Genomic DNA, 25,956 nt, shown 5'->3' with positions numbered 1-25,956 from the left:
TTAAATTTTAGAATATATTAAAATAGAAAACAATTATTTTAAATGTATGTTTAAAATATTTCTGTTTATTTATTTTAACTGTATGTTTGATCAAATAAATCCAGCCTTGGTGAAACCTCTTTCAAAAACAAAGTGTAGTTTTACCACATTTGGCAACATAGAAATCTGGATTTGTGTTTTTAAGTGTCAGTGTGTTCTCAATGCTCAGTGTTCTGAATGGTATAGTGTTTATATGTGTTTCTGTTTTGTATTACAAGCATGTGTGTGTGTGTGTGTGTGTGTTTCAGTGAAGGGTGATGGCGCGGAAGACTGCGTACTGTAAGCTCAACGGGCTGGAGATGTCGCTCATAGTCCTCTTCCTTTTGATGACAGTAGTCTCAGTGGGGCTAATAACAGTCCTGTCCCTCAAACTGGATTCAGAAAAACGTAATCATATGTCTTAAAGCAATTCTGAACTGTACACATGGTTTAATTACAAGACAACTATAGATCATAAACCAACTTGTATTTTTCTTAAGCAATAACTTTTGTCCTTAGGCATTCTAACACTTAGGGAGACGTTTTGCTGGTTTTATTTTGACAAATGTAATATTAAGAGATATTTGTATTATTTGGGCACCAGAAGAAGTGACTCCAGAGGAACCGAGCCCATCAGTGAGTCCTCCAGAGAACCCTTATCTGATCGGTGTGGGTCGAGCAGACTGTACCGGGCCTGTGGCAGATCTGCCTATGGTCAGTTTCGTTTCTCTCAATGGTTTTCTGTTCTGTTCATTTCTTAGACTTTGATCATTTGACTGTACTCTGAAACTATTGCCCGCTGTTCTGTGTGATTATCGGTGAGGCCTTAGTAGGAAGTTGTTATTCATCAGTTGTTAAAGTCTGATAATGTTTATGACATTGATCAGATGTGATGATAAAAGACAGATATCGATGTCAATGGCCTTTAAGATTCTTGTTAATCCTGATTTTGTTTTTTGTTTTCGTGGAAAAGATGGGTTACGCCAGTACTGGGCAGACAGCGAGAGGGCTCCACACACGTCTGTTCAGCAGAGCCTTCATCGTGGACGATGGCAGTAAAAGAGTGGTGTTCATCACTGCAGACATCGGCATGGTCTCTCAGAGACTAAGGCTTGAGGTAGAACACGCATCTTTGGATTCTTCTTCTGTAGACATGGGAAAAGTTTACATAAAGCACTTCTTTCATAATAGCACTTGGGTCATTGACATACATATATATATATATATATTATAAGTGGTCAGGCATAGATAATTTTTTTTAATCTAGATTAATCTCACTGTAATCTTGGAATTAATCTAGATTAATCTAGATTAAAATGGCTCATTTGAATTCTGCCGAAGGCATTCAGAATATGTGTGTTACCCAAATAAAACAATGACTAAAAGTAACATTAAGTCTTTGAGAAGGGGTTTCTCAAGCCAGGAGGTGCATTAGAAAAGGGGCTCATCTCCTGTTTCCAAAATGTATCACAAAGTGCTTGAGAAATCTGTAAATTAATTCCACATTGCACAAGGTGCAAACAACCTTAAGCCTGTTTCACACATACTCCGTCTGCAGTGTGTATGCGTTGCTTATTTTTTATGCACCCATGTTAACAGATTCCAGCTTTCAAGCGGTTGCGGTCCGTCAGTGTGTTCCAGTATCTGCAGCAGTGCAGTGATCGTTCGCGTACCGAGTAGCGACTGCAAACGCGTCCTGTGTAAAAGCACAATGAGTATGAGTCCGTGCTGCTTCTGCACCACAAACATACCGCACACGGACTGCATACGCACTGCAGGCGGAGTATGTGTGAAACAGGCGTGCGTCTTGTCAAGGTTTCCATTGGGAAGCTTCTTTAATAAATTTTTTACAAATTCCTTGAAGCAAACCCGGCGGCATCTTAGCTGCATCCGTGTTAGCACGTCACGTTTGATGTGGTAATTTGACAGTAGGCATACACACAAGTTTAAAGACTCGTTCTCATCCCCTAAAGATTCGGCTAGGTATACATCCACGCTAAAATATCAAGGTGAAAGTCATCATAGCTCGCGTAGTATAGACCCAGCTTGATAAGAGTATCCCGTTAATGCAGCACGTTAACACCAATAACAGCCCACCATTAATATATATACAATACTAGAAATGTTTAATAAATAATACTACATGTTTACATACCAATAATGTGTTTATTTCCAATAATCAGAGTACAGACAGTAGAATGTTCACATGCCTGTTTATTATTTGCGACTTTAAAATCAGTATGCACCACAAATTGTACTGTTATAATTGTTACAATTATAAACTTAATCGCATCAATTTGATCGTATCGTGTTTGCATGAGGTAAAGTTTAATCTCAATATTGAAACTCATAATAATCTCATTAGAATTGCATTACATCATTGTCCCAAACCATTTTAGGTTCTTCAAGAGCTGAAGGCGAAATATGGAGACCTGTACAGACAGGACAATGTGGTCATGAGTGGCACACACACACATGCAGGTGTGGGTGGATATTTCCAGTACACCCTCTTTATGATCACCAGTAAAGGTTATATTAAACCATCAATACAAGCCATCGTCAGTGGAATAGTCAAGGTATGCTTTACTGGCCAACTCTCACTTGAAATGCATTTCTGATATGTTAACATAGAAATGTGTACCATTTGGATTAGTTCATGTAAATGCCTTCTGCATGTCACTGATGTCACAATGCTTTCTATTCTCTGTATCAGAGCATTGATATAGCTCACAGGAATTTGAGACCTGGACGCATTTTCATAAATAAAGGACAACTAGCTGACAGCAACTTGAACAGAAGCCCACATTCATACATGAACAACCCCGAGGAGGAGAGAAACAGGTTTGTTTGTTTGCTGATGAGCTTATATTGATCCAGCTGTATTTTAAAGGAACTCAAATCCCACCAGTATCAGAAATCAGCTTTGATTATTAAAGGGATAGTACACTCAAAAATAAAATATTGTCATTATTTACTCACCCTCATGTTTCTTTCTTCTGTGGAACACAGTAGTATATTTTGGAAGAATGTCTGTAACATTCAAACGATTTCAGGTCCGGACTTCCATCATAAGAATGATTATCAAAGGTACATTTCTGACTCTGTTTCCAACCCAGATATGAATTCAACACAGACAAGCAGATTGTCATCATGAAATTCACAGATCTGGACGGGGATGGTATCGGCTTGCTCAGGTACAAAACACCTTTTACTTTAAAAATTATAATAATTAAAGTTTCAGTGCAAACAGAATAAGATCTTAGGGATTTATTGGCCATGTATCTGCCCTCAGCTGGTTTGCCGTACATCCCGTCAGTATGAATAACACCAATCGCATGGTGAGCTCGGATAACCTCGGCTACGCCTCCTACGCCTTCGAGCAAGAGAAAAACATTGGCTTTCTACCCGGTGAGGTAAAAGGTCAACCTTTTAATTACAGCCTTTCCCTCTGAACCTCATCTTCAAGGTTAATTAATTGTCTTTATTAGTTATAAACTACTTGAAGAGTTCACAAGGACATTTTGCCATTCAATAAATCAATAGTTCCCCTGAGAAAGCTCTGAACATGGAGGAAGTTTATTGAAGGTGGTTAATTAATGTTGTTATTATGCAAGATTTTTGCCCTTTAAATTAAACAGAAGATAACATTTCTGTTGCTTATGTCTGCAGTTATTTTTAATAGGCTTTTTTGCATCTGGTATAGTATGAAAAGCTCAGCAGTAATGCAAGCAGATTGTCTGTTTACCTCCAGGGCCCTTTTGTAGCCGGCTTTTCCTCCAGTAATCTTGGAGATTCATCTCCCAACATTCGCGGCCCTGTCTGTGTGAACACCGGCGAGAAGTGTGACTACCTTAACAGCTCCTGTCCCATCGGTGGAGTGAGTTCTTTATCAACAATCTTGTGCACCATTTAGATTTACTGGATTTTCTTTTGTTTAGTTTTTTTTTTTTACATTTGTCACACTTCACTTATTAAAATCTTCTTGAGTGTGATTGTTGAATTTGCAATCCAGTAAATTTCTATTTTCTGTCATTCAATAAAAAACCCCAATGTCCAAAATATTTAAGATATCTTTTGTTATATTTTTCTATTATTTTTCTTAATATCTATATTATATAAAGGTCAATCTTTTCAAATAAAATTATATATATATATATATAATAAGTGGGGCTCAAACCCAGGTTTCCGGCATGGGAGGCGGACGCACTAACAAGGTGGCTAAATGGCTACAGCCACTAGTGTCTGTCGCTAGTGCGTCTCTTGAGATCGGGGAGAGAGGTTTACCTGCACAGCACTACTCGCTGGCCTCTGTTACACTCACCCCCCTAAACCTCACTCACATCCGGGTCACGGCACCAATGTAACCCCTCTCTCCCGGGTCCTCTCTGACGCTCCGAGTGGGGCTCGAACACAAATTTCCGGCATGGGAGGCGGACGCACTAACAAGGTGGCTAAATGGCTACAGCCACTAGTGTCTGTCGCTAGTGCATCTCTTGAGATCGGGGAGTGAGGTTTACCTGCACAGCACTACTCGCTGGCCTCCGTTACATATATATATATATATATATATATATATATATATATATATATATATATATATATATCTTGTTATACATGCATATACACACATTTTAATATTTATACTTTAATTCATATTTTTTATTGAATATTTTTATTGAGTTTTATATGTCAAATTAAATATTTGCAGACACTTGGAAATGTTTATTCTCCATTTGCCTTTCAACAGAAAAAAGCATGCATAGCTTTTGGACCGGGTGAGGACATGTTTGAAAGCACCAGAATCATAGGAGAGAATATGTCTAAAAAAGCAAAGGTTGGTCTCATTTGTTATATTGCTTGATCCTGATGTGTATCAGTGATTTTGGTGTGAGTGCATTACTTCACGTAGTCAATTTGTTTTGCAGGAGTTGTACAGCAGTGCAAAGCAGGAGCTGCATGGGCCCGTTTACGGCGCCCATCAGTGGGTCAATATGACTGATGAGACCGTCCCACTGAACTCCACTCATACAGTGAGTACAGGGTTCCTGTGCATGAAATACGGCTAATGAGATCAAGAACATGCACTAAAAGAGTAAAGTGCATTTTATTTGTATACCATTTTTTATAATACACATCTATATTAAATTACTCATTAATTTATATAATAATAATAGAGTTTTACATCTTGGGTGAACTACCCTTATAAGTTGACTACCTGTAAAAAGTTTGTAATAATAATGATTTTCGAATTTTTTTGTGTGTGTGTGTGGAAATTGTAAAAAATGTAATGTAATCATGCACGTTAAGTATTTAAAGAAGTAGTCCTCAAAAGGACAGTTTTACGGATGAAATAACACATTTTGCACTGCATAATTCCTGTATGCACTTCCAAATTGTAAGTGCATCACCAAAACAGGATTTTCTGTAGTTGTTGTCTGAACATCACAGATGCTGTTTGTAGAACTTAACATGAACCAGAAAATTCCTCATTTTGATGTTTGTGCTGACACGGTTTCTGTCATCAGGGACGGACGTGTAAACCTGCTCTGGGCCACAGTTTTGCTGCTGGTACAACTGATGGAGGAGGAGAATTCAACTTCATACAAGGTAAGGTTTCATGTCACACGCTTGGTAAGCACTTCGCCAATTCTTATGGGTACATAATTTGACAGATTTTTTATGGTTATGCTTTTTCTTGTGACCAGGGGATACTGATGGAGATCCTTTCTGGGATGGAATTAGAGATGCAATTTTGGGACCCCCTTCCAACGAGACGACGGCTTGTCATCAGCCTAAACCAATCCTCTTCAGCACTGGGGAGGTATGAGGACAAGTAAAGCTCATAAAGAAATTGAATAACAAAACCTGATATACAATATTGTTTCTTTTGTTATTATTAGCATAAGATAAAAATGTGCCAAAGGGGAAAATAGCTCCAGAATTGGCACTTTTTACACAGTATATGACAATAGGTAATGGCAAATATTCATAATTCCTGCCGGGCTGTTTTATTTGTTTTGAAATAATAACAGAGATAGTTGTTTCTGTGCAGATGGATTCGCCCCTCCCATGGCATCCAGCCATCGTGGACGTTCAGATCATCACTATCGGCTCTTTAGCTATAGTTGCAGTCCCAGGAGAATTTACGTGAGTTCTGTTAATTGGTATAGGAAAATCTTAAATAGTAAACAGTGGCTCCATAACCAGCCAATGTTGTTTACCCCAAATTGTCTTCTGTGATCTAGTACCATGTCAGGAAGAAGGATACGAGAGGCAGTCAAAAAGGTGAGACTTGCACATTCACTACTGGTAAAAAGTAGTGAGATTTGTAAATTATTATCGGTGTTCAGTTATTTTTGCTGCGTAATGTTTTTGTGGAAACTTGGTAAGCAGCAGTCCTGCGTTAGGTTGGGAGTGGGGGCTGTTTTAATTTAGTTTAAAGGGGGGGTGAAATGCTCGTTTTCACTCAATATCCTGTTAATCTTGAGTACCTATAGAGTATTACTGCACCCTTCATAACTCCAAAAAGTCTTTAGTTTTATTATATTTATAAGAGAAAGAAAAACACGACCGGCTGGAGGCGTGACGTGTGGGCGGAGCTAAAGAATCACAAGCGCGAGTAGGCTTTTGTGTTGAGCGCGTTTGGAAGCTGTGACACCGTGAGGAAAAAAACATCCAAAACAAACCATGGCTAACAGTCAGATTCAGCGTATATTTATGATCCAGAATCAGATCCAGAGGCTGAAATTTAACAAGAGCAGCATCAGCAACGACGGCTCTATGTGGTATGTACTGAAACTGTATATATTTGCTTAGCGGTTTTGGAAAATGACTAAGTTCCACTTTATGTCTATTTTTCTTTGTTTTGTTTTTTTAAGCTGTACATGTGGAAAGTGCAGTTTGATGACAACATCGCATGTTGTTTACTTGATGTGCTTACGCGCCGATAGATAAGTTAACAACACAGAGATATTTGAAGCCGTTTTACTCACCGCATGCGGTTCCAACACACGATCATGACCCTTTTTCGTTGGGACTGCATTATCCTTAAGAAATAAACGATGAGCAAATCCGGCGTCAAACTGGGCCTTGTTTGTAAAACAAGCATCTTCGAAATGCAGGGAACAAACAAAAACACTTGCACAACTCCGTTGATGCTCTGTAAAAATAAACTCCATCGCATGGTCCCTTAATGCTTTTTTTATGGTAATCTCTGCAGGGTTGTCTTGCCCTGGCAACCAAAAACACACTTCTTTTGTGACATATCGCGACACTCTCGCTCTGATCAGTGAATGTCTGCTCTGCTATACGGGAGCGCGCGCTCTTCCGGCAGAAGGACCCATATAAGGAGATTCCGCTCCATCTAACGTCACACAGACCCATACTCGAAAAAAACTTTCCGAAACTTGTGACAAACCGGAAGGAGTATTTGTGGAACAAAAATACTCCTTCAAACGTACAACTTAATTTTTGAAACTTTGTCCATGTTTAGCATGGGAATCCAACTCTTTAACAGTGTAAAAAACTCAGTATGCATGAAATAGCATTTCACCCCCCCTTTAAATATTTTTTAACCAATAGACGTTTCTCTGTAAAAACAGGATGTTTTTCTTCTTCCCCTCGCAACCTATTACGTGGTGTCCCTCAAGGCTATGTCTTAGCTCTCCCTCTGGGTTCCATCTTCTGGAAACATAATGTCTCATTTCACTGTTATGCTGATGATAAGCAAATCTATATGCCTGTGTCTAGGAAAAATAAGAGTGGTCTAGGTAATCTAACAGCATGTCTTGAGGATATGAACACTTGGCTTGCCAAGAACTTTCTTTTTTTGAACTCAGACAAAACAGAAGTCATTGTTTTTGACCCTTCAGAATCCAGTCCAAGAAATCACCTAGACCTTGAATCTTTAAATTAATTAATTTCTCCCCAAGTATGAAATCTAGGTGTGATGATAGATAGTTGCCTCAAATTAGACAAGCAGATCGGCGCGGTCATTTGAAGGTCAACACCTTTTCTATCTTCGTTCTCTATCGAAAATCAAATCCTTTCTTCCTAAGTGTTCCTTGAAGATTGCTATCCATGCTTTCATTACATCTCACCTGGATTATTGCAATTCCGTGTTTTTTGGTATATTTAGGTCCCAAACGGCATGCTTACAAGTCAAAATGCTGCAGCGAGTTTCCTGAAGGGAAGGAAGAAATTTGATCATGCTACCCCCTTCTGAGATCTCTTCACTGGCTTCCGATTAATTTTAGAATTGAGTTTAACATTTTATTACTGCTGTATAAGTCATTAAATGACTTGGCATCTTCTTACTTGTCTTATCTACTTCACCTGTACTCTCCCTCCAGAGGCCTTAGATCCGAAGGTAGACTCCTCCTGCAAATAAAATCGAGGGGAAACCGAGCATTTGAAGTGACCGGCCCCACATCGTGGAACAATCTCCTACTCTATTACAGATCGGCTTCCGCTTTGTCTGAGTTCAAGTCATGTCTCAAAACTTATTAATCCTCTTTTGCATTTAGATAATAAGATTGTTTCGGTTTTACTGTTTTGCTGATATTAGTGTACTCAACTTTTAAATTTGACCTTTTCTTGTAGATAACTTTTAAAATGTTCTCTGTACATAAATTGAACTTGAAAATGTTGTACATTTTTTTCTCAGAATTATTTGATGAATAGGAAGGCCAAAAGAAGAACAGTATTCATTTAAAACAGAAGTGTGACATTGAATACTGGAGTAATTATGCTGAAGATTCAGCTTTTTTTTATATTTCAAACCCCCCCCCCCCCAAAAAAAAAAAAGAATTCATAAAAAAATGTCATTATTCTAAATGTAATTCTTATTCTAAGCCAGCAGTCTACATATAGAGATAGTTCACCCAAAAGTGAAAACTCTATTTGTACAAATATAATAATTACATTTGTTTAAAGCTATGACTTGTTTTAGAGGATTCCATTTTAAGTTTAATAAACGTATTTTGACACAAATATCCATATGTTTATGCATTTAACAGACGCTTTTATCCAAAGCAACTTACAGTGCATTCAGGCTAACTTTTTTTATTACTATTATTATTAACTAGTCTGTATTCCCCTGGGAATCGAACCCACAACCTTTTGCGCTGCTATTGCAATGCTTTACCACTGAGCCACAGGAACACTGTATGCTGTGTGTATGTGTCTATATGTTTAGGAAGAATAGACAGAGGTGCCTTTTGACTTCACAATAATTTCACATTATTTCCATAGGAGTTGGAGGTAAAAGAGTCTTTCGCAAATGCAGAGGTGGTTGTCGCTGGTCTGTGCAACATTTACACCCACTACATCACAACATACGAAGAGTACCAGGTATGTACTGTATGCCTCAGTTTTAATGAACCATCGACGTTTACCAAAACATACTGTAATATAGTCATGGCATTTACATGGTGCTCCAGCGTACATCAGTGATCCAAAAAATATATATGTATCTGTTTTTTCCTCTATCCTCACAGATCCAGCGATATGAGGGCGGATCCACTATTTATGGGCCTCACAGTCTCTCGGCTTACATCCAGCGTTACAGAGGCCTGGCCAGAGCTATAGCTCACGTAATGATCCACTGCCTCACAGTCATTTTGGACTTTTTGATGAACTGAAATGGCTTACTAGATCGCATTAATGAATCAATTTTTCACAGGAAACAATTGGAGATCTGCCTAAGGGTCCTGAACCCCCGTTCTTCGATGAAGACAAACTTTTTAATCAAGTGAAGGACCCAGTTGCAGATGTAGCTCAAAATGGCACAACATTTGGTGATGTCTTACTGCAAGTTGGCCCCGTCTATAAAGTGGTAGGTCAATAATTCGGAGGTACAAACAGTACGGTAAAGGTGCAGTCACATTTACCATTGCTTGGTGTAATTTTGTGGAAAAAATCAATAATTTTTTAGAGTTTTCCCCATGTAGATTTAGCTCTTGTTCAAGTTGCACATGTGAATTTGATGCACTTAACTGGTTTGAATGTGACTTCTACGCTTCTTCTTTGCCCATGAAAAATGTGACTGCATATGAACACTGTCCTAGTGAAAGCTTACTATAATAAATTGACAAGCTTTATGTGATTTATTTATTCTAAAGGGAGAAATTGCATCTGTCACATTTGTTGCTGGAAACCCAAGACACTCTGGAGATATCGTGAGTTCTTTAGTAGCAGTAACTGTACAGTAATCTCTTGCAAAACATGCTCTTTTATGTATGAGATATAACTAATCTGTTTTGATTATCATATCAGAGAGACAAGACATTTGTCACAGTGGAGAGGTTTCATAACGACACCAACTCATGGGAAATAGTTCACACGGATGCATCGTGGGAAACAAGGTAACGTGTTTTCTACAGACACTACAGTACATGCTGCAAAAAGATGCAGTTTTTAATGTTTTTTAAAATAATATTTTATAATGTTTGTATCATTGTATAGTTTTACTTTGAGGTTGAGTTAATAAAGCCATCTTAAAGCTGTTGGTATCTTTCAAGGTCTATCCCAGATAAGGCAAACACTGAGTCTTATCAATTTTAGGCAATTCAGTCTTCGGGCTGAAATCCATGTGTGATCCCTAAAGGAATTCTAGATTAGACAGTCTGTAAATTTATGTTGACATAATGTGTTAAGGCAAAACACAGTCAGCAGATCTGGAACTGATAAAAGGGCATCAGAGTTTTTAATTGAATGTTAATTTATTTGTTATTAGTTTTCAAAATTCTGTTCAAAATTCTGTGAGCATTGAGACAGAGTTTTCAAACTGGGATAACAACAAATAAATAAATAATTGTGTACAAAATTGTAATTGTAATATTAATAATTAAAAATACATATATATGATAATATGGACTGATTTTGTGTATTCAGGTTTGACTGGATTAAAGGATTTTTTGGCCTGAGTCAGGCAAAAGTTGAGTGGCACATCCCGCTCACGGCACAGACAGGAACCTACCGGATTCAACACTTTGGACACTACAAGCAACTGACGGATAGCACCGCCACACCATACGTGGGCACGTCTGATGCTTTTAAAGTCACCAAAAGCTTTTACTACTATTGATCAGTGTATCACTGAGAGAGTACATTAGACACATATAAGCTGCTCGTAATACAGTGCTCAATTAAAAACATCAATCTGTAACTTAATGTTGTTGTTCTTTACACTGAATGTGAATCTTTCACACAGCAAGAGCACTAAAATGTCAATATTGATTTTGAAGGTGTAGTAATTGTTTTGTGAAGTATAAAAATATCTTTAAAACTGTTGTAGAAGCTCTTGATGTCTTAAGAATTTATTTAATAAAAATGTTTCATTTAAATTGGTGTCCTACTAATTATGCACTAAGCCTATTCATCTTGTAAAAGTAGCAAGCACCTTGCAAATAGAAGAAAAAAAATCCTCAAAAGTTTGAGAAATCACCAGTGTCAGTTTAAAGTAGTAAAGCCTCAGTTTTAATTTTTATTAAAATAATAATAATAATAATAATAATAAAAATAATAATAATACATATAAATAATGTTTTTGTAGTTTTACACATAAACGTTTCCATTACATGTGGTGCTGGTCAGCCCCTCTATGTATTACGCCAGGTTGAAAAGACTTGACCCACGGTTTTCAATAAATGTTGATGAGATGTAGATATATGCTAGTAGCATAGTTGGTTTTAAGTTATGCAAAGACCGAAAATTAGGCAATGAATCACACCTACTGTACTGTCATGCTTTACCAATGGGAGAATCAGTAGCCTACCGTTAAAAAACGTCTGAAGCCAGAAGACGGGAAGACCAACAAAGAGTAACACACACACACGAAAACTTGTGTAAACATCGGTACAATGAACACAAGGTGGAAAGATTCGAAGTCTAGGGATGCTCAAGTATTATTGGACAGGTAAAAAAAATAATTATTGTGTAGAAGTCTTGTTAGTATCATCGAAAATTGACATAAGACTCAGAGTTGTCGGTTGCACTTTATTTTATAGTACGTGTACTAACATGTACTTATAGTGTTCTTACAGTGTATTTATCTAAGAAATTTCTGGTAATACAAGGTAACTACATGGGGTAGGGTTAGGTTTAGGGATAGGTGCAGGGTTAGTACCTAGTTATTACATAGTTATTGTTATTACTATAATAAGTACATAGTATGTACACAAGGAACAGGACTGTAAAATAAAGTGCTACCGAGTTGTCCATTAAGCGAATTACACAGTGCAGAGTAATTATGGTATCGATACTTAAAAGCAGGCCTACACAAAGAACAGCTATGCTAATGCTAGCTCAAGAACTACTGAATGTACAACCTGTACTTACACTTGTAGCATATCAAAAATGTTTTAGGGTTTCGTTATAATTTAAATTGAGTCACAAATGCAAAAAAAAGTCAAGAGACATGTCAAGAAGTGAATTTGATTTATTGATGGTTAGTTGATTTTGCCTAGAATTATATTTTCATAACTCTCTTACTTTGTAGCACTATTAAGACCTCAGCTTATTTTTATTTTAAAAAATGTTGTCCTGATGATGCCGTCCTGATAATTCCCCCTCTATTTCTGATGCCAATCACTTAGATAATAAATTATTTCAACATGCCATGATCCATTAACAAAGTTCATACAAACAGAGTTGGAATTCAGGTATAAAAATAAGTTCTAAGGGACACACAAACTTTAATACTGTCACCTTTAAGGCATTTTAATATTTAACAAAAATGTGTCCATGTGTATTTAAACAATTGCTCTTACATCCCCCACTTAGAAGTGGGAAAATATTAGTAGCAAGCCTGTAAATATCTTATAAAATATAGCAAAACTACTTCTCAAAGAACCAGATACACAGTGTCAACCATATCTAAAATGATCATAAAACATGCAGATACATACAAAGGAGTATGAATGGGTTTCATCTGTTAAATCTCTCTGTACTTAGGTGTTAATGTAAATACTGAAAGAAAAACAACACAAAAACAAACCACTTTAAATACAGTACCAAAGCTTATAAAGGTATATATAAAGGTGGGTCCGAAATCGCATACTGTCTGAGTAGCTACTACATTTTAATTTACTTTACGACTGTTAAAAAAAGTGCATTTCATATGAAATCTGGACGTACTTCATCTGCAATGCTGCTGCTGTCACATGACCTACCAGTGTCTGTTGTGTCGCTTCATTTCCACTCATAAATTCTCTCCCGTGGCCTCATGGGATAGTAATGTGTCTATCATATTTGCACTTCAGAATCAGAAGTAGTAGGTCATCCGGGTTCTTCTCCTGTTTTTCAAATACTCTGAATTTGGACATACTATTTGGCTCACATACTGTTTTTCATATACTATATCATAGGGAAGTATGCCATTTCGGACGCAGCAAATGTCTGGATAAAAGTCTGTATAATGTAGCACATAGTGCTATGTGTGTCGAAGTTACATTCAGTTGTAATAATTCATTGTTAAAGGCAGTCGTTCAAAGGCAGCAGGCAGCATTGAACAAGGGTCCAGCATAAATGTTGTTTATTTAGGGTGCTTTCACACTAGCACTTTTGGTGTGCACCCGGGTTCGATTGATGTCAGAGTTCGGTTTGTTTGGATGATGTGAACGGTGGTCCTGGGTATGCTTCATGTGACGCTGCTTCACGGTTCGCTGCTTATGTGACCGCAATCGTACCAAATCGTGGAAGTGAACCGCTTTTAATGAGCAACCGAACTCGGGTCTGGACCAGGCAAGTCAACCAAGTGTGAAAGCACCCTTAGTCACAATTCAAATCTGATGGGGTCACCATTCTGAATGAGCACAATTTATGACACAAGTTATGTTTAAATCAAGGGAATTGAAGCTTTGACAAATGTTTGGAAATGTTTGGGATTGAGATGTTGGCAGCCTTCAGACGGCCCTCTTCCTGAGTTTAGTCAAAAGATGACTCATGTTCCTCAATATTGCAAAGATCCTCAAAAACACTTGGGAAGAAATAAAGTTATCATAACTCTAAACAAACAATCACTACTGAACCTAGAAACACAACAGAATGGAACAGATTAACATAAAGATTACAGAGACCGTTAGTTAAAGGTTTAAAACACTCCATATGCATCTCCACGGGTTGCCACAGCAAAGGCAGGGTAACCCTCGTATGTTGCATAGGCAGTCAGGTCCTGGCCCAGAGAAACAGCCTGCTTCAGCTGGGTAGCAGTGGTGCTGGCAATCGTATAACCTGTGAAAACAAAAGGAAAGACTGTTGAAAGGTGTTTTATATATATATAATTGGTAGAGCACTGCGCTATCAACCGCAAGGTGGGGGGTTTGATTCCCCGGGAACATATGATATGATATGTAAAAATTAAGTCAAATAAGTAAGTCGTTTTGGATAAAAGCATTTGCTAAATGCATAAATGTAATATATATATATATATATATATATATATATATATATATATATATATATATATATATATATATATATATAATTATATAGTAAACTATATTTATAGTAAAGCAAACTATATTTAAACTATATACTTAGTTTGCTTAACCTTAGAAGGCACATACAGTATGTGGGTATCAGATGACAAGACCACTTTATCTAAAAAAAATATTACTAAATAAATAAAAATGGATGGGCAATTCTAATCCATGTAAATAGTTTATGGTTACAGAAATAGAGTATCTATATTTCTGTAAACATCAGGGTTTCTGCATGTCTTAAAAATGTCTTAATTTGGCTTTATACAAATTAAGGGCTAACAAAAGAGCAGAATATCTTACATTTATAAAGTCATGGCCCTAGATGTGGCAAAAAAAGAATATCTTCCTGTATATATGTATATACATAAAACAAAATGCATTCAAGCTTCAAACAGAACAAGGAAATTTTTTTTTTGTGAGAAGCTGAACAAAATTAAAATAGGATTAAAATAATGACAAACGTCTGTTACTGGGGAATGACAACTTGTTTTCCCATTGAATTAAGATGATACGGTGCCTGGGAGGCGACATGTTTGATACACTTTTTTCGTAGCCACAACATAACTTGAGGAAACGTGATAATTTTTTTGAGGTAACAAAATCCTTATGTCGTGGCCTGTTGAGGGAACGGCATATTTTTCTTGAGGTCATGAATTTAATGTGTTAAAAAACCTGCATGACCATAGCATGGACAATTTTTATTTTATTTTACATTAATTATTATTATTATTACATTAACTTATTAGAGCTATATTCTTCAATTTATTGATATATTTGCTTATTTCCCCTTTAAATTTGTGTATCGCTTTACTTAGTTAATGTTTTGTATAATTATACTAGTATTTACAACAAAAATATGTTGTTCCCTACACATAAGAAGTCATGGATATTGTTACCGCTACAAAATGATCTCATGGCCATGACATAATTGTCATGATTCTGCCCTCGTGTCCTTGATTTTCTCTAGTCTTGAGGCAGGATCATGACAGGCCCGTGTTTTGTGTGCAAGCATGGTCATGGGCCTTGTGCTTGTGTTTACTTGTTCCCTTGCCCCGCCCCCTTGTTATCCTCATTTTGTCATTATTGCTTTATGTGTTATGTTATCATTAGTCTCCTTATTTCAATCCCCTTGTGTTTGCTGTCTGGTGATGTTCTTTGTTACACATTGTCAAACATTGAGAGACCTGTGGATTGTATTTCTGTCGAGTGTTGTGTGATTACCTAAGTTAAGAGTCTTTTTGTTATACTGTTTGTTTTTAGTCCAGTCAAAGTCTTGTAAAGGTTTTGTTTATTCCCTTGTCGTTGTTTGTCTAGTGCATTCTGTCTGTGCTTGAGTTTATCCCTGCACCGTCCTGACAATAATTTAATGTTCTCACGAGTTAATACCACGTTCCCGCGACAAATCTTAGTGAACTGATCATGTCACCCCCTGGGCACCATAAGATGACTGACTGAGCCCATTAATATTATTATTTTTATTATTTAATATTTCTAATGCTGCTAACAATTCTTTGTCACAGTCATGCACAAATTTAAAGAATAAAATATATAGCTCGAGTAAATATACTCTGTGATGACATAATGAATTGAAAGCAAAGTCAATTAAGCAGCAGTCTTACAGACCTCACATACCTGGGAATGCAGCAGCGACGGTCGCAGCAGCGGAAGCGTCAGCGCCCTCTGTCTGAACACCGAGGATCTGCAGCGTGTGTTCGGCTGCATGCAGCTTCGCCTCATCCACTGATGCGCAGAGCTTGGCGGGGGTGAACGGATGTCTGATTGGGCACACAGAGAACATCAGTGGTAACAACAACAAAATAAATAAATAATAATATATAAAAAACCTTGCTACGTTCTGCTCTTGTTGATTTTGTTTGCTTCCATTGTACTTATTTGTAAGTCACTTTGGATAAAAGCGTCTGCTAAATGACTTAATGTAAATGTAATATAATGTAATATATATATACATACATATATTGTGTCTTACTGAAGAGTGGCTGCCTCCCAAAACATTGTGCGCTGTATTCACAGACACCATGCTAACTGAAAAATAACGTCTTAAAATAACTGATTTGAGCTGTGACTTGGTTATTCTTGTGCAATGGACTCCATGCACACCAACTGTCTATGTATTTCTTTGAACCTTCAGAATGATATTCTGCCTTACACAGTTTCTACACTGGACGTGAGCGGTGTGGTGGAAACTTGTTCTAATAGCCTCATATATCTAACAGTCTAACTGTGAATCACAACTACGTATTAGACTATATATATATATATATATATATATATATATATATATATATATATATATATATATATATATATATATATTACTACTTATTATATACTATTAACTATTGCAACACATCAAACTCAGCTCCTTGAGGGCCACAGTCATACAATTTTTACCCTCCTCCAACACACTGTAGTTTTTAAATAAGCATTAAGGACTTGATTAGCTGGATCATGTCTGTTTTGAAGCTAAACTCTGTCAAACCTCAGAGAACTGAATTTGACACCCCTGAACTTCAGTAAACATTAAATTTTAGTGTATAATACTAAAACAGAACATTAGTGATCAATTCCAGAAGTTTTAAATAAAAGTAGATGGAAGCTTTTAAATGTAGCTACTGTTAATGTAGAGCTACAGAGAACGGTCAAAGCAATGGAAATGTAAAACAGTGGTTCTCAACATTTACACACTAATTGACCATTAACCACAACTTTCAGTCATCTTTATTTTACAGCTAAACTGTTTTACAATAGAACACAGCCCACAGGTTTGTGGGATATCAAAAGCGGTGAAGGATACATCTGTGCTACCTTAAGAAATCGATTAAATGAAGGCATCTCAGTAGACATGCGGTCACCCTAATCTAGGTAAGTGGTTCCCAACCACATAACTGGGGTATCTGGATCACTGCACATTATCATTGTGCAAAATGTGTTTTAGGGTTCTTCAAAATGTGTTTTTAGGGTTCTTCCAGGAACGTGGTTGGGAGCATCTGATCTAGGCAGCTCACTAGGTTTTGTCACACAGTTAATGTGAGTGTTTTTGCTTTGTGATGATGTAAAGGCCTACATATTTGGATATTGTGTAGCCAGAGCTGGGATGGTGACTTTGTAAAGGAACAGTTGCCTCTGATCTGGTGCCATAGCAGAGTGAAGCTGGTAAACGGGTTGCCCCCAGTTATTCTTTTGGCAAATATCCTCCAAGATCTGCAAACACAGGCAAACTCATCCTTGGAAAAAATTTTCCTTTGAAAAATTCCACCTTTTAAAATCCACAAGTGATCTTTTCAGTGAGGCTATGAGTGTACCTGTGGGGCGTGTTTGATGCCTTGGGGCTTCAGGGTGACTGGGTTCATGGGTGTGAGCTCCATACCAGGAAGAAGGTCATAGAGTTTGTCATCTGGGTGTTTGTCTGTCTTGAGTTGGTATGTGGCACAGCCACGACCCATGCCTGCATAAGCGAGGTACCCTCGCCCACCCAAACCACGTACGCCCGCTGCCCCTACAGGTACATTCATGTAAATTTCTAGGAATGCAAGAAAGCATTAAATCGAATCAAATCACCAGAAATCACCCGGGTTTCAATCAAGATTTAGAGAAACTGATCATCATACAGATATATACCAAGCCAGGACATTACAGATGCTGCATCTCTGATTCGTGTTAGATCATTTATTTTATAAATGTGATGGATTTGATTTTTGGACCCCATTCATTCAGAACAATATATTATTGTCATTGGACTGTAATATGCAGGCATGGATAACAAATTCAAATGCTAAATAGGACAGAACAATATAGTAAAATGCATTATTTTTATGGTTACATGCAAATGAAGATTCAAATATTTTGCAGTTGGACTGCTACAGTGAACAGATAGATAATGAAAGATCTTTACATAACTGCAATTTGACCTGGCTCTTTAAAGTCAACATGACAATAACATTTACTCAAGTTACTTCCTGATCTTACTGTACACCATCGTGCGCCATGTCACATTATAAAAGTCAAATATAATTTGAAAAGCATTTCATATTGATTTTGTTACTTGTATGAAGTGTATTTTTTGTTCAGAGTGATTTTATATATACAGATTTTTTTTAGCAGATTCTTCAAAAGCTTGATTAACAGTTACAGAATGATATTTCTTTTAATCATGTCTGGAACAGATTTCTACAACTGAATCAGATTACCCACCTCTCACAGAGGGGGAGCGCACCAGCCCCCTGGAACTAATGTGCCCTTTGGTACTGGGAAAGCGGAACTGATTAGGGATGGCTGGGTAAGCATGGGGGGCATAGAATATTGGTGCTCCTAGGTAGGCTGCTGAGGGGTCGTACATCTGGCCTACAGTGTAAGCATAGTCTCCTTGGAGCACAGTTCCGCCACGACCCCCTGTGCCTCGGGTGTACCGAACATAGCTGTCCTTATCCACAGGCTTGGCTAGAGTCACCTCAATGGGAGAACCATCAATGACCTGGAGGGAAGACAGAGTTTTTTCTATGGAAATATTTCAGAAGGATTCAAGTGAGTTTCTGGTAGGTTGTCTTGCCTTTCCATTCAGTGCGTTCATGGCATTGATGGCATCCTCTCTTTGAGAGAAATGCACAAAAGCGTAATCTCTGATCTTCTTCACCCTTTCAACGGCACCTGTAGATTAGCAAACACTGTAAATATTGAAATTAAATCCTCGAAATCTTTTCTCCAGAGTCCAGACTTAGCGTGCTCATATTTGATATAGAAAACTTAAAAAGAGTTGCACTGAAGGATTGACCTGAGCCATATGCAGAGATCAGAATATTAAAGAGACTTCTTGTTAGCTAGCTTACCATGTTTGATGCTGTTAAATTCTTTCTCTAGCGTTTCCTCTGTGGTGGGCAACATCAGATTGCGAACATAGAGGATCTTCACTGTGGCCATGGTGTCCTCGTCCACCTCTACTTCAGGTTCAGCCCAGTCTACTGCAATAGGATGACCCCACAGCTGAATTCTCCCTGGAAAGAGATGTCAGTGGCTAGTCTTTTATCCCTCACTCATCTTCTTTGGGCAGTGAACACAGTATCTTTGGAGTCAACAGGAGTTCAGCCTGTGGGAAATCCATAAAATCCTGCCCTTCTCTGGAAACTGACCATTACTTTGAAAAATTTGTGTAATATCTAATGTGATATAGCTCAAATTATGTGATGTATATTGGGTGTTACCTGGCAGCAGTTTTCTCCTGGCCATGGCGGCAGCTCTATGGCTCTCATACTCCACAAATGCAAAACCTCGATTCTTGGTCTTGTCAGCAGCACTTGGATAAACGATGACATCCATGACACCATCCGTCACCTTCTTCATCTCCGCCAGGATCTCTTCTCTCTTTTTGGTCTTTGGAATGCCGCCCACAAACAGACGACAGTTGTCTACACTTGCGCACACACCAAGAAGTCTTCCATTCCTGTTTGAAGATGGAGAATTTTTCATCAGTTGTTGTTTTTTGGTTTTGCATTGTCTACAAGATATCCAGTTTGAACAATGACTGACCGGATTTCATAATTGTTCAGTTGTTTCATGGCATTCTTAGCTTCTTGTTTTGTGTAGAAGGTAACGAATGCGTAGCCCCGATTGTTTCCACTGAAGTCCATCATCATCCGTACTTCGTAAATTTTGCCGAACTGCAGAGACAGGTTCAACACACTAAAATATCTACAGAAGCCTGTTTATATCTCAGTTAAAAATAGTGTTAAATAAATCAAAATTATGGAAAATCAAAGCACATAAATGTGCAATTGCAAGATTTAGTCACAATTACCTTACTCGACAACATATTTAATTATTTTATGAATTTGACATTTTAAATGTATTTATCTAAAATAATAGAAGTTGACCAGTTTTCCCCTTTACTTTTTCACAGAGCGGCACCAATTCATCCTCAAAGAGGTCTCGAGGAAGCTTTCCCACAAAAATCTCACTGCCTCTCTCTGGAGGTGGACCTTCCCAGCCCGGTGGTGGACCGCCATATCTCCTCTGGCCATTTTCCTGAGGAGAAACCAACTGTGATGACTCTGTAATATACTTCAAGTTCATGTGCACACTGAGATGTGGGCGAAGTACAACCATGAATGAGTATGCTACTGCTGTAGACCTCAAGGATGAACAAATCATTCTACTGATCCACAGACATATGCGGCTGTTTTCGTTCTCAGATGGAAAGGAAGGAGGTTTTCCATTTTCACCACATGATGGTGCCACTACTACATGCTAAAATCTGCACAAGACCACCACATGGATATCTCCAGTCGTGAAAACATGAAAGAAATGGATCTTATAGACCAACGGCACAGAATTTCAGTCACAAGCAAGAGTCCAATTAAACAGGAGTTTCTATCCCATAATCCCACAGTGGCACCTGTCCTGTTACTCCTACCTGGTGTATGTGATATCCTGTGCGCTGGATCAGAGCACGCAGCGCAGTCTCTTTCTGCGTACCCGCCAATCCATCCGCGCTTTTTTGATTGGTTTCCATTGTGAGTGATTATCAGCAATAAATCAGCAAAATTAGGTGTGCTCACTGAAATTAAATCAAAGTTCAAACACACATAAATGACATGGCAGGGCAGCATTCTCCTGAACATGATAAGAAGCCAGTTCATGTCTCTCGCGGACAGGTACAAAGGTAAGAGATTCATATGCCCTAACCATGCTCTTTTAAACAACACCAATCCATAAGAAAATAGCCATTCTATTCGTTTATACGTGAGAAAAAACTTTATAACAAAGATCTGATCCATCCTAGTGGAGGAGAAACATGATAATTTGGTCTTAATCTAAGCATCTATCATCTTAATTTAATGAGTGTCTCTGATCAAAGTCAGTTTGAACTGCTTGAAGAAAACTTTGGGTAGATATTAGCTTTTTATCAGCTGGACAGCATTGGCAAAAAAGTGGGGATAAAAAAGAAAGAGAAAAAACACACTTTTCCTCACCTCCAGGCCAGTATAATTATTAACTGAAGAGAGCAAATCAAAAAGCAGACATTCATTGGGTCACATATGTTTCTATAGGAGGACATCTGTGTCCTGCCCTTATTTCACACTTTGTTTCAACCTGTGTCCCTCAATCAGAATTTAGAAAATATTAAATCATAATTTTATTATTTCATCAGAAGGTTGCTATAAGGTGACTATAATATCTCAGGAGACTAAAGACATAGTTTACACACACACACACACACACACACACACACACACACACACACACATCGATTCTATTGTCATATACTAATACTCAGGTTTTAGTATATGTAAAAACTCAAAATGTAAAAACTTTTTTTTCCTCTTCTGTGGAACACAAAATATGTGTATAATTGTTTTTGTCCATGCTGTGAAAGCATGATCCAAATCAACTCTGGACCCCACTGACTTTCACTGCATAGACAAAAAACCATAGACAATGAAAAAAAAGTATATGTGTGTGTGTGTGTGTGTGTGTGTCTAGGTGCGTGTGTGTGTGTGTGTGTTATATGTCTGCTATTTGTATTAATTTTGTACCTCTATTGTCTAGTATTTTTATTATTTTGTATACATATATATATATAGCTACACTGTGTATGTATGTATGTATGTATATGTATGTATTCCAAAAGAGAACTGTGCGTGTATATATATATATATATATATATATATATATATATATATATATATATATATATATATATATATATATATATACAGACACAAACACACACACACACACACACACACACACATATAATTCTCTTTTAGAATACAAAAAAAAAATATTAGATAAAACTATGAGATTAATACGAACAGCAGCTCTGATAAATATTTGTTTCATTAGTTGGCAAGTTCACATTAAAATCTATGACTTTTGACTGCAGACTTTGCTGACTGAGCAAATCTGAGAACAATGCTGAGTTCTCTTCAGAGACTACTCTGTCTGTTTCTGATGAGAAAAAATTGTGCAAGCAGACCATTTGGAAAAGTGTCCATTTACCTTTATCTAATGTTAACAAGATCTCCCTTGTGTTTTTTCGTTCTTTTCAGATGAGAGTGATATCATATCAATCATGAATGAATCACATGGGCACGGATCTTTAAAATCATCAGTGGCGTGTCTATTTGTCTTTCTCAGCTTTATTTGATCAAAGAGAGATGCTGAAGGCAACAAAGGAGTGTGAGTACAGAATGGGGTCAAAGGTGACACGACTGCAAGTCATTTTTCAAAACATCTACATGCAATCATGAAAGCATTGATGAGACCACGATCATTGTCTCTCTACAAGCATCTCAAAATAGTGGAAAAAAAGACATAAACCAAAAATTACCAAACTTTAATTATAATAAAAATGAAAACTAAATATACAACAGATATAAACAATATGTCAATGTTTTTTTTATTTAGCAGACGGTTTTATACAGAGCAACTTACAAATGAGGACAATAGAAGCAATCAAAAACAACAAAAGTGCAATAATATGTAAGTGCTGTGACAAGTCTCGGTAAGCCTAACGCAAAATACGTAACATTATAATGATACATATATTTTATATTTTTTTTGCATGTAAAGTATAAGGTTAGGATTTGAATCCAAGATACATTTTACACATAAAAATAATTGTTGTTAAAATATACTTTTTTTCAAATCTTATATTGCTTAGTCCACTGAGTGAGGGAGGACTGCAGATGGCATCCCCTTAAAAATAGGTGCATGATGCCCCTGGAAATATCTGTGTGCTGTTTTGAATTTTATCTGGTTTCCTTTACATTAATTTTTCAATGCAACACTTCCCACTTGCAATGACAGTGCTACGGTGTTTGCCTCTGCAAATTCAGTATCTTGTGCAAAGCACAAAGAGTTTAGCTTGACTGAAATGACTCGTCATAGAAGACTCACTGAGTGAGATGATATTACCGCACGCTTTTGCAGTTGGCAAATGTGTCCTCTCATTCAATCCATACAGTACATGAGACCAAGAAATCTTTACTAAGGGTCATAAATGACAATTTTCTTGAAGCTCAAATGTAAGGGATTTAAAAGAGATGGCTGAACATTAGGAATCCATTAAAGAGAGCATTTTAAGACAGTAGTGAAAGGACTCCATTAGTCTGCAGTCCATCCACTGCTCTCTTCTGGACAGCCTGGTTACCGTTTGAATAAACAAGATAACTAGACGTGTGCTTATCGGACATGGATCTCTGGCTGCTTTTCAGCCTATGTTGACTGAAGCTAAATACACATGTTCTGAAGGCCATTGTGCAGTACTCAAACTGCAACACAAATACAGCGAATATAATATTTGTAATTGCACTTCAGTTGCATGGTACATTTGCTGCCTGCCTCTGTATTTAAGCTTTTAAGACCATGAATCATAAATTATGTCATATGCACTGTAACCCCCCCCCCCCATCACACATGTACACACTGCTGCTGCTGGTTAAAAACCATCTGTGAGGTTCAGTGTGGCGTGTTCAATAAATACTGTGTGTTGGAGAAGTACCATATGTTTCAGTAGCTGTAGTGATAAGCTCTGGCTTTGTGTTATAGCTGACCTTCTCACAACTATATTAAAACTCATGTGCATGTATGTATTTTGAAACATTACATTTGAAGAAAGGTTAAACACGAGTAGCTCATTTCTGCATTATAAACACTGATGAAGAATCACAAGAGAGTTTGTGCTGTTGAATCTTAAAATCGAATCTTAAAATTATTAGTCAAATTAATGTTTATAATTCATTGATGACCCCTTGTGTATATCTTATCTAGACAGCACCCTCAATCGTACGATAAAATAGCTTAAATGCAAGCGGATTAATTGTGTTGCACAATTAAAAACATCAAATACAAGCAACAGAGCTGTATGAAATAGCACAGTGTTTCCACTACCTTTACCTTGCCACTACCTGACAAGGCTCCTTCTGTCATATGATTTGGTATTAAAGAAGCAACTTACCTGAGCAATTTCAGAGATCACCACCCAGACGACTCAGACCCTCATTCTGCTGAATTTGGCAACGTGTCACTGGGGTGATTCTGTAATCACATCATATCAAACTCCAAAGGTTCAGTGTCCTGGGGCTGCTTTACAAGCCGGCGTGGTTAAACGTTAACCAGCTCTATCTCTGCCTCTCGCTGTAGGCCAGCCCTTTGACCAGGAACAGCGATCATGGTTCGTCTGCAGCAGGGATCAAGCCTCCTGAACCACGGTTAATGCTGCAGAAGACTTGTAATGCTCTTTTTTTCCTCATGTATTTATATATATTTTCTGCCAAATACAATCTACAGGCTAACCAAAAGCACAAATAAACTTACTTTTTTTTTAAATATATTTGCTTGAATTCAAGGGGTCTGAAACAGAGTTATAAAAATGGGCCCCAGCAGTTCGGACATGTTTTGTCAAGGACAACATTTTAAGTTGTCATTACTGATGACAGTCCTGATGTTATTTTATTTGTAAGGAGACATTTATTGACTATAAACACCATAGGTTGCCGTGATCTATTTAAGAGATTTTATACAAATGGTTTTGCACGACGGGGCCACGAGAGGTTGTTAGAGGGTCCATGGAACATTTGTTTTACAAAATGTATATACTAGTCATTGTATATAATACATTACAAAAATGGCAATAATGACATTTATAATGTTACAAAATATTTACATATAAATTATGTTCTTTTGAATGTCCTATTCATCAAAGTATCCTTAAAAAATGCATATTAGAACGCTTTCTGAAGCAGCATGTTACACTGAAGCTGTTGAAAATTCACACTCTTAAAAAAAGATTCTTTATTGACGTTGATATAAATAACTTTTCCATGTCCTTGGACCATTTCTATTTCTCTATTTGTGATCAAATAAAACGCAGCTTTCGTGAGCATAAGGAAATTTCATCAATTAAATATTTATGATCCATAAACATTTCTCTGACAGAATAAATGTCTTTAACACTGAACATATATAGCTGCCTTTATATTTAAGGAACAATACCATTACAAGTGATCACCATTGAGCCTTAGAGAGTCTGAAAACTGATGTATACATCATAACAAGTCTGAAAAAAAGACCAAATGCTATGTTTTTCTGGTTTGAACTCCTAGATTGTTCTTACTTTCCACTCAACACCAGGTATTGACAAAGTAAACATGCTACTGCTGATGTCTTGTCATGGCCCAATGTTTGCTGTCTCCTGACGTGTTTGTTTGACTTTGATATGGGCAAGTGACCCCATGGTCCCTGTGCTCTCAAGACAAACTCTGCTGTGCACTATGTGCTACATAGGATCTACTGATGTGAATTTCATGTGAATACAGCATTAACTGACATCCAACAGTGAAGTTCACTAAGTGTGAACTGAATTCAATTCCATAGCGATTTTTATGATACAAATCATTGCAAAGCAACTTTACAGAAAATTTAGTTTCTACAATATTTA

The 25,956-nt window shown here is 37.3% G+C and overlaps 2 protein-coding genes across 5 annotated transcripts; one reads left to right on the top strand and one right to left on the bottom strand.

The window, feature by feature from the left end:
• Positions 1-265: 265 nt before the first annotated feature.
• asah2 (N-acylsphingosine amidohydrolase 2) lies at positions 266-11,363 on the top strand. The gene is made up of 20 exons (XM_026223109.1): positions 266-426; positions 623-732; positions 992-1,135; positions 2,418-2,594; positions 2,732-2,859; positions 3,135-3,212; positions 3,311-3,431; positions 3,770-3,895; positions 4,766-4,852; positions 4,944-5,048; positions 5,544-5,625; positions 5,724-5,839; positions 6,071-6,165; positions 6,264-6,303; positions 9,271-9,369; positions 9,516-9,611; positions 9,701-9,853; positions 10,140-10,196; positions 10,294-10,382; positions 10,912-11,363. The coding sequence occupies exons 1-20, from the start codon at positions 297-299 to the stop codon at positions 11,102-11,104; spliced, it is 2,226 nt and encodes a 741-aa protein (XP_026078894.1). The 5' UTR covers positions 266-296; the 3' UTR covers positions 11,105-11,363.
• Positions 11,364-12,442: 1,079 nt separating this feature from the next.
• LOC113056343 (APOBEC1 complementation factor-like) lies at positions 12,443-24,600 on the bottom strand. 4 transcript variants are annotated; one of them, XM_026223077.1, is made up of 12 exons: positions 24,475-24,600; positions 20,926-21,069; positions 20,403-20,537; positions 20,043-20,173; positions 19,718-19,956; positions 19,346-19,510; positions 19,069-19,166; positions 18,714-18,993; positions 17,825-18,042; positions 17,587-17,723; positions 16,134-16,276; positions 12,443-14,250 (listed from the first exon to the last, which is right to left on the bottom strand). In XM_026223077.1, the coding sequence occupies exons 2-12, from the start codon at positions 21,022-21,024 to the stop codon at positions 14,111-14,113; spliced, it is 1,785 nt and encodes a 594-aa protein (XP_026078862.1). In that variant the 5' UTR covers positions 21,025-21,069; positions 24,475-24,600; the 3' UTR covers positions 12,443-14,110. The 4 variants fall into 4 exon arrangements, with proteins under 4 accessions (XP_026078862.1, XP_026078863.1, XP_026078865.1 ...); XM_026223078.1 differs by having other exon boundaries at positions 17,825-18,018; XM_026223079.1 differs by having other exon boundaries at positions 14,112-14,250; positions 16,125-16,276.
• Positions 24,601-25,956: the final 1,356 nt, after the last annotated feature.

This window comes from Carassius auratus, chromosome 37 (genome assembly GCF_003368295.1).
Source record: "Carassius auratus strain Wakin chromosome 37, ASM336829v1, whole genome shotgun sequence".
NCBI lineage: Eukaryota > Metazoa > Chordata > Actinopteri > Cypriniformes > Cyprinidae > Carassius > Carassius auratus.
Note: the sequence above shows the minus strand (reverse complement) of the source record. Positions and strands in the feature narration are given on the sequence as shown.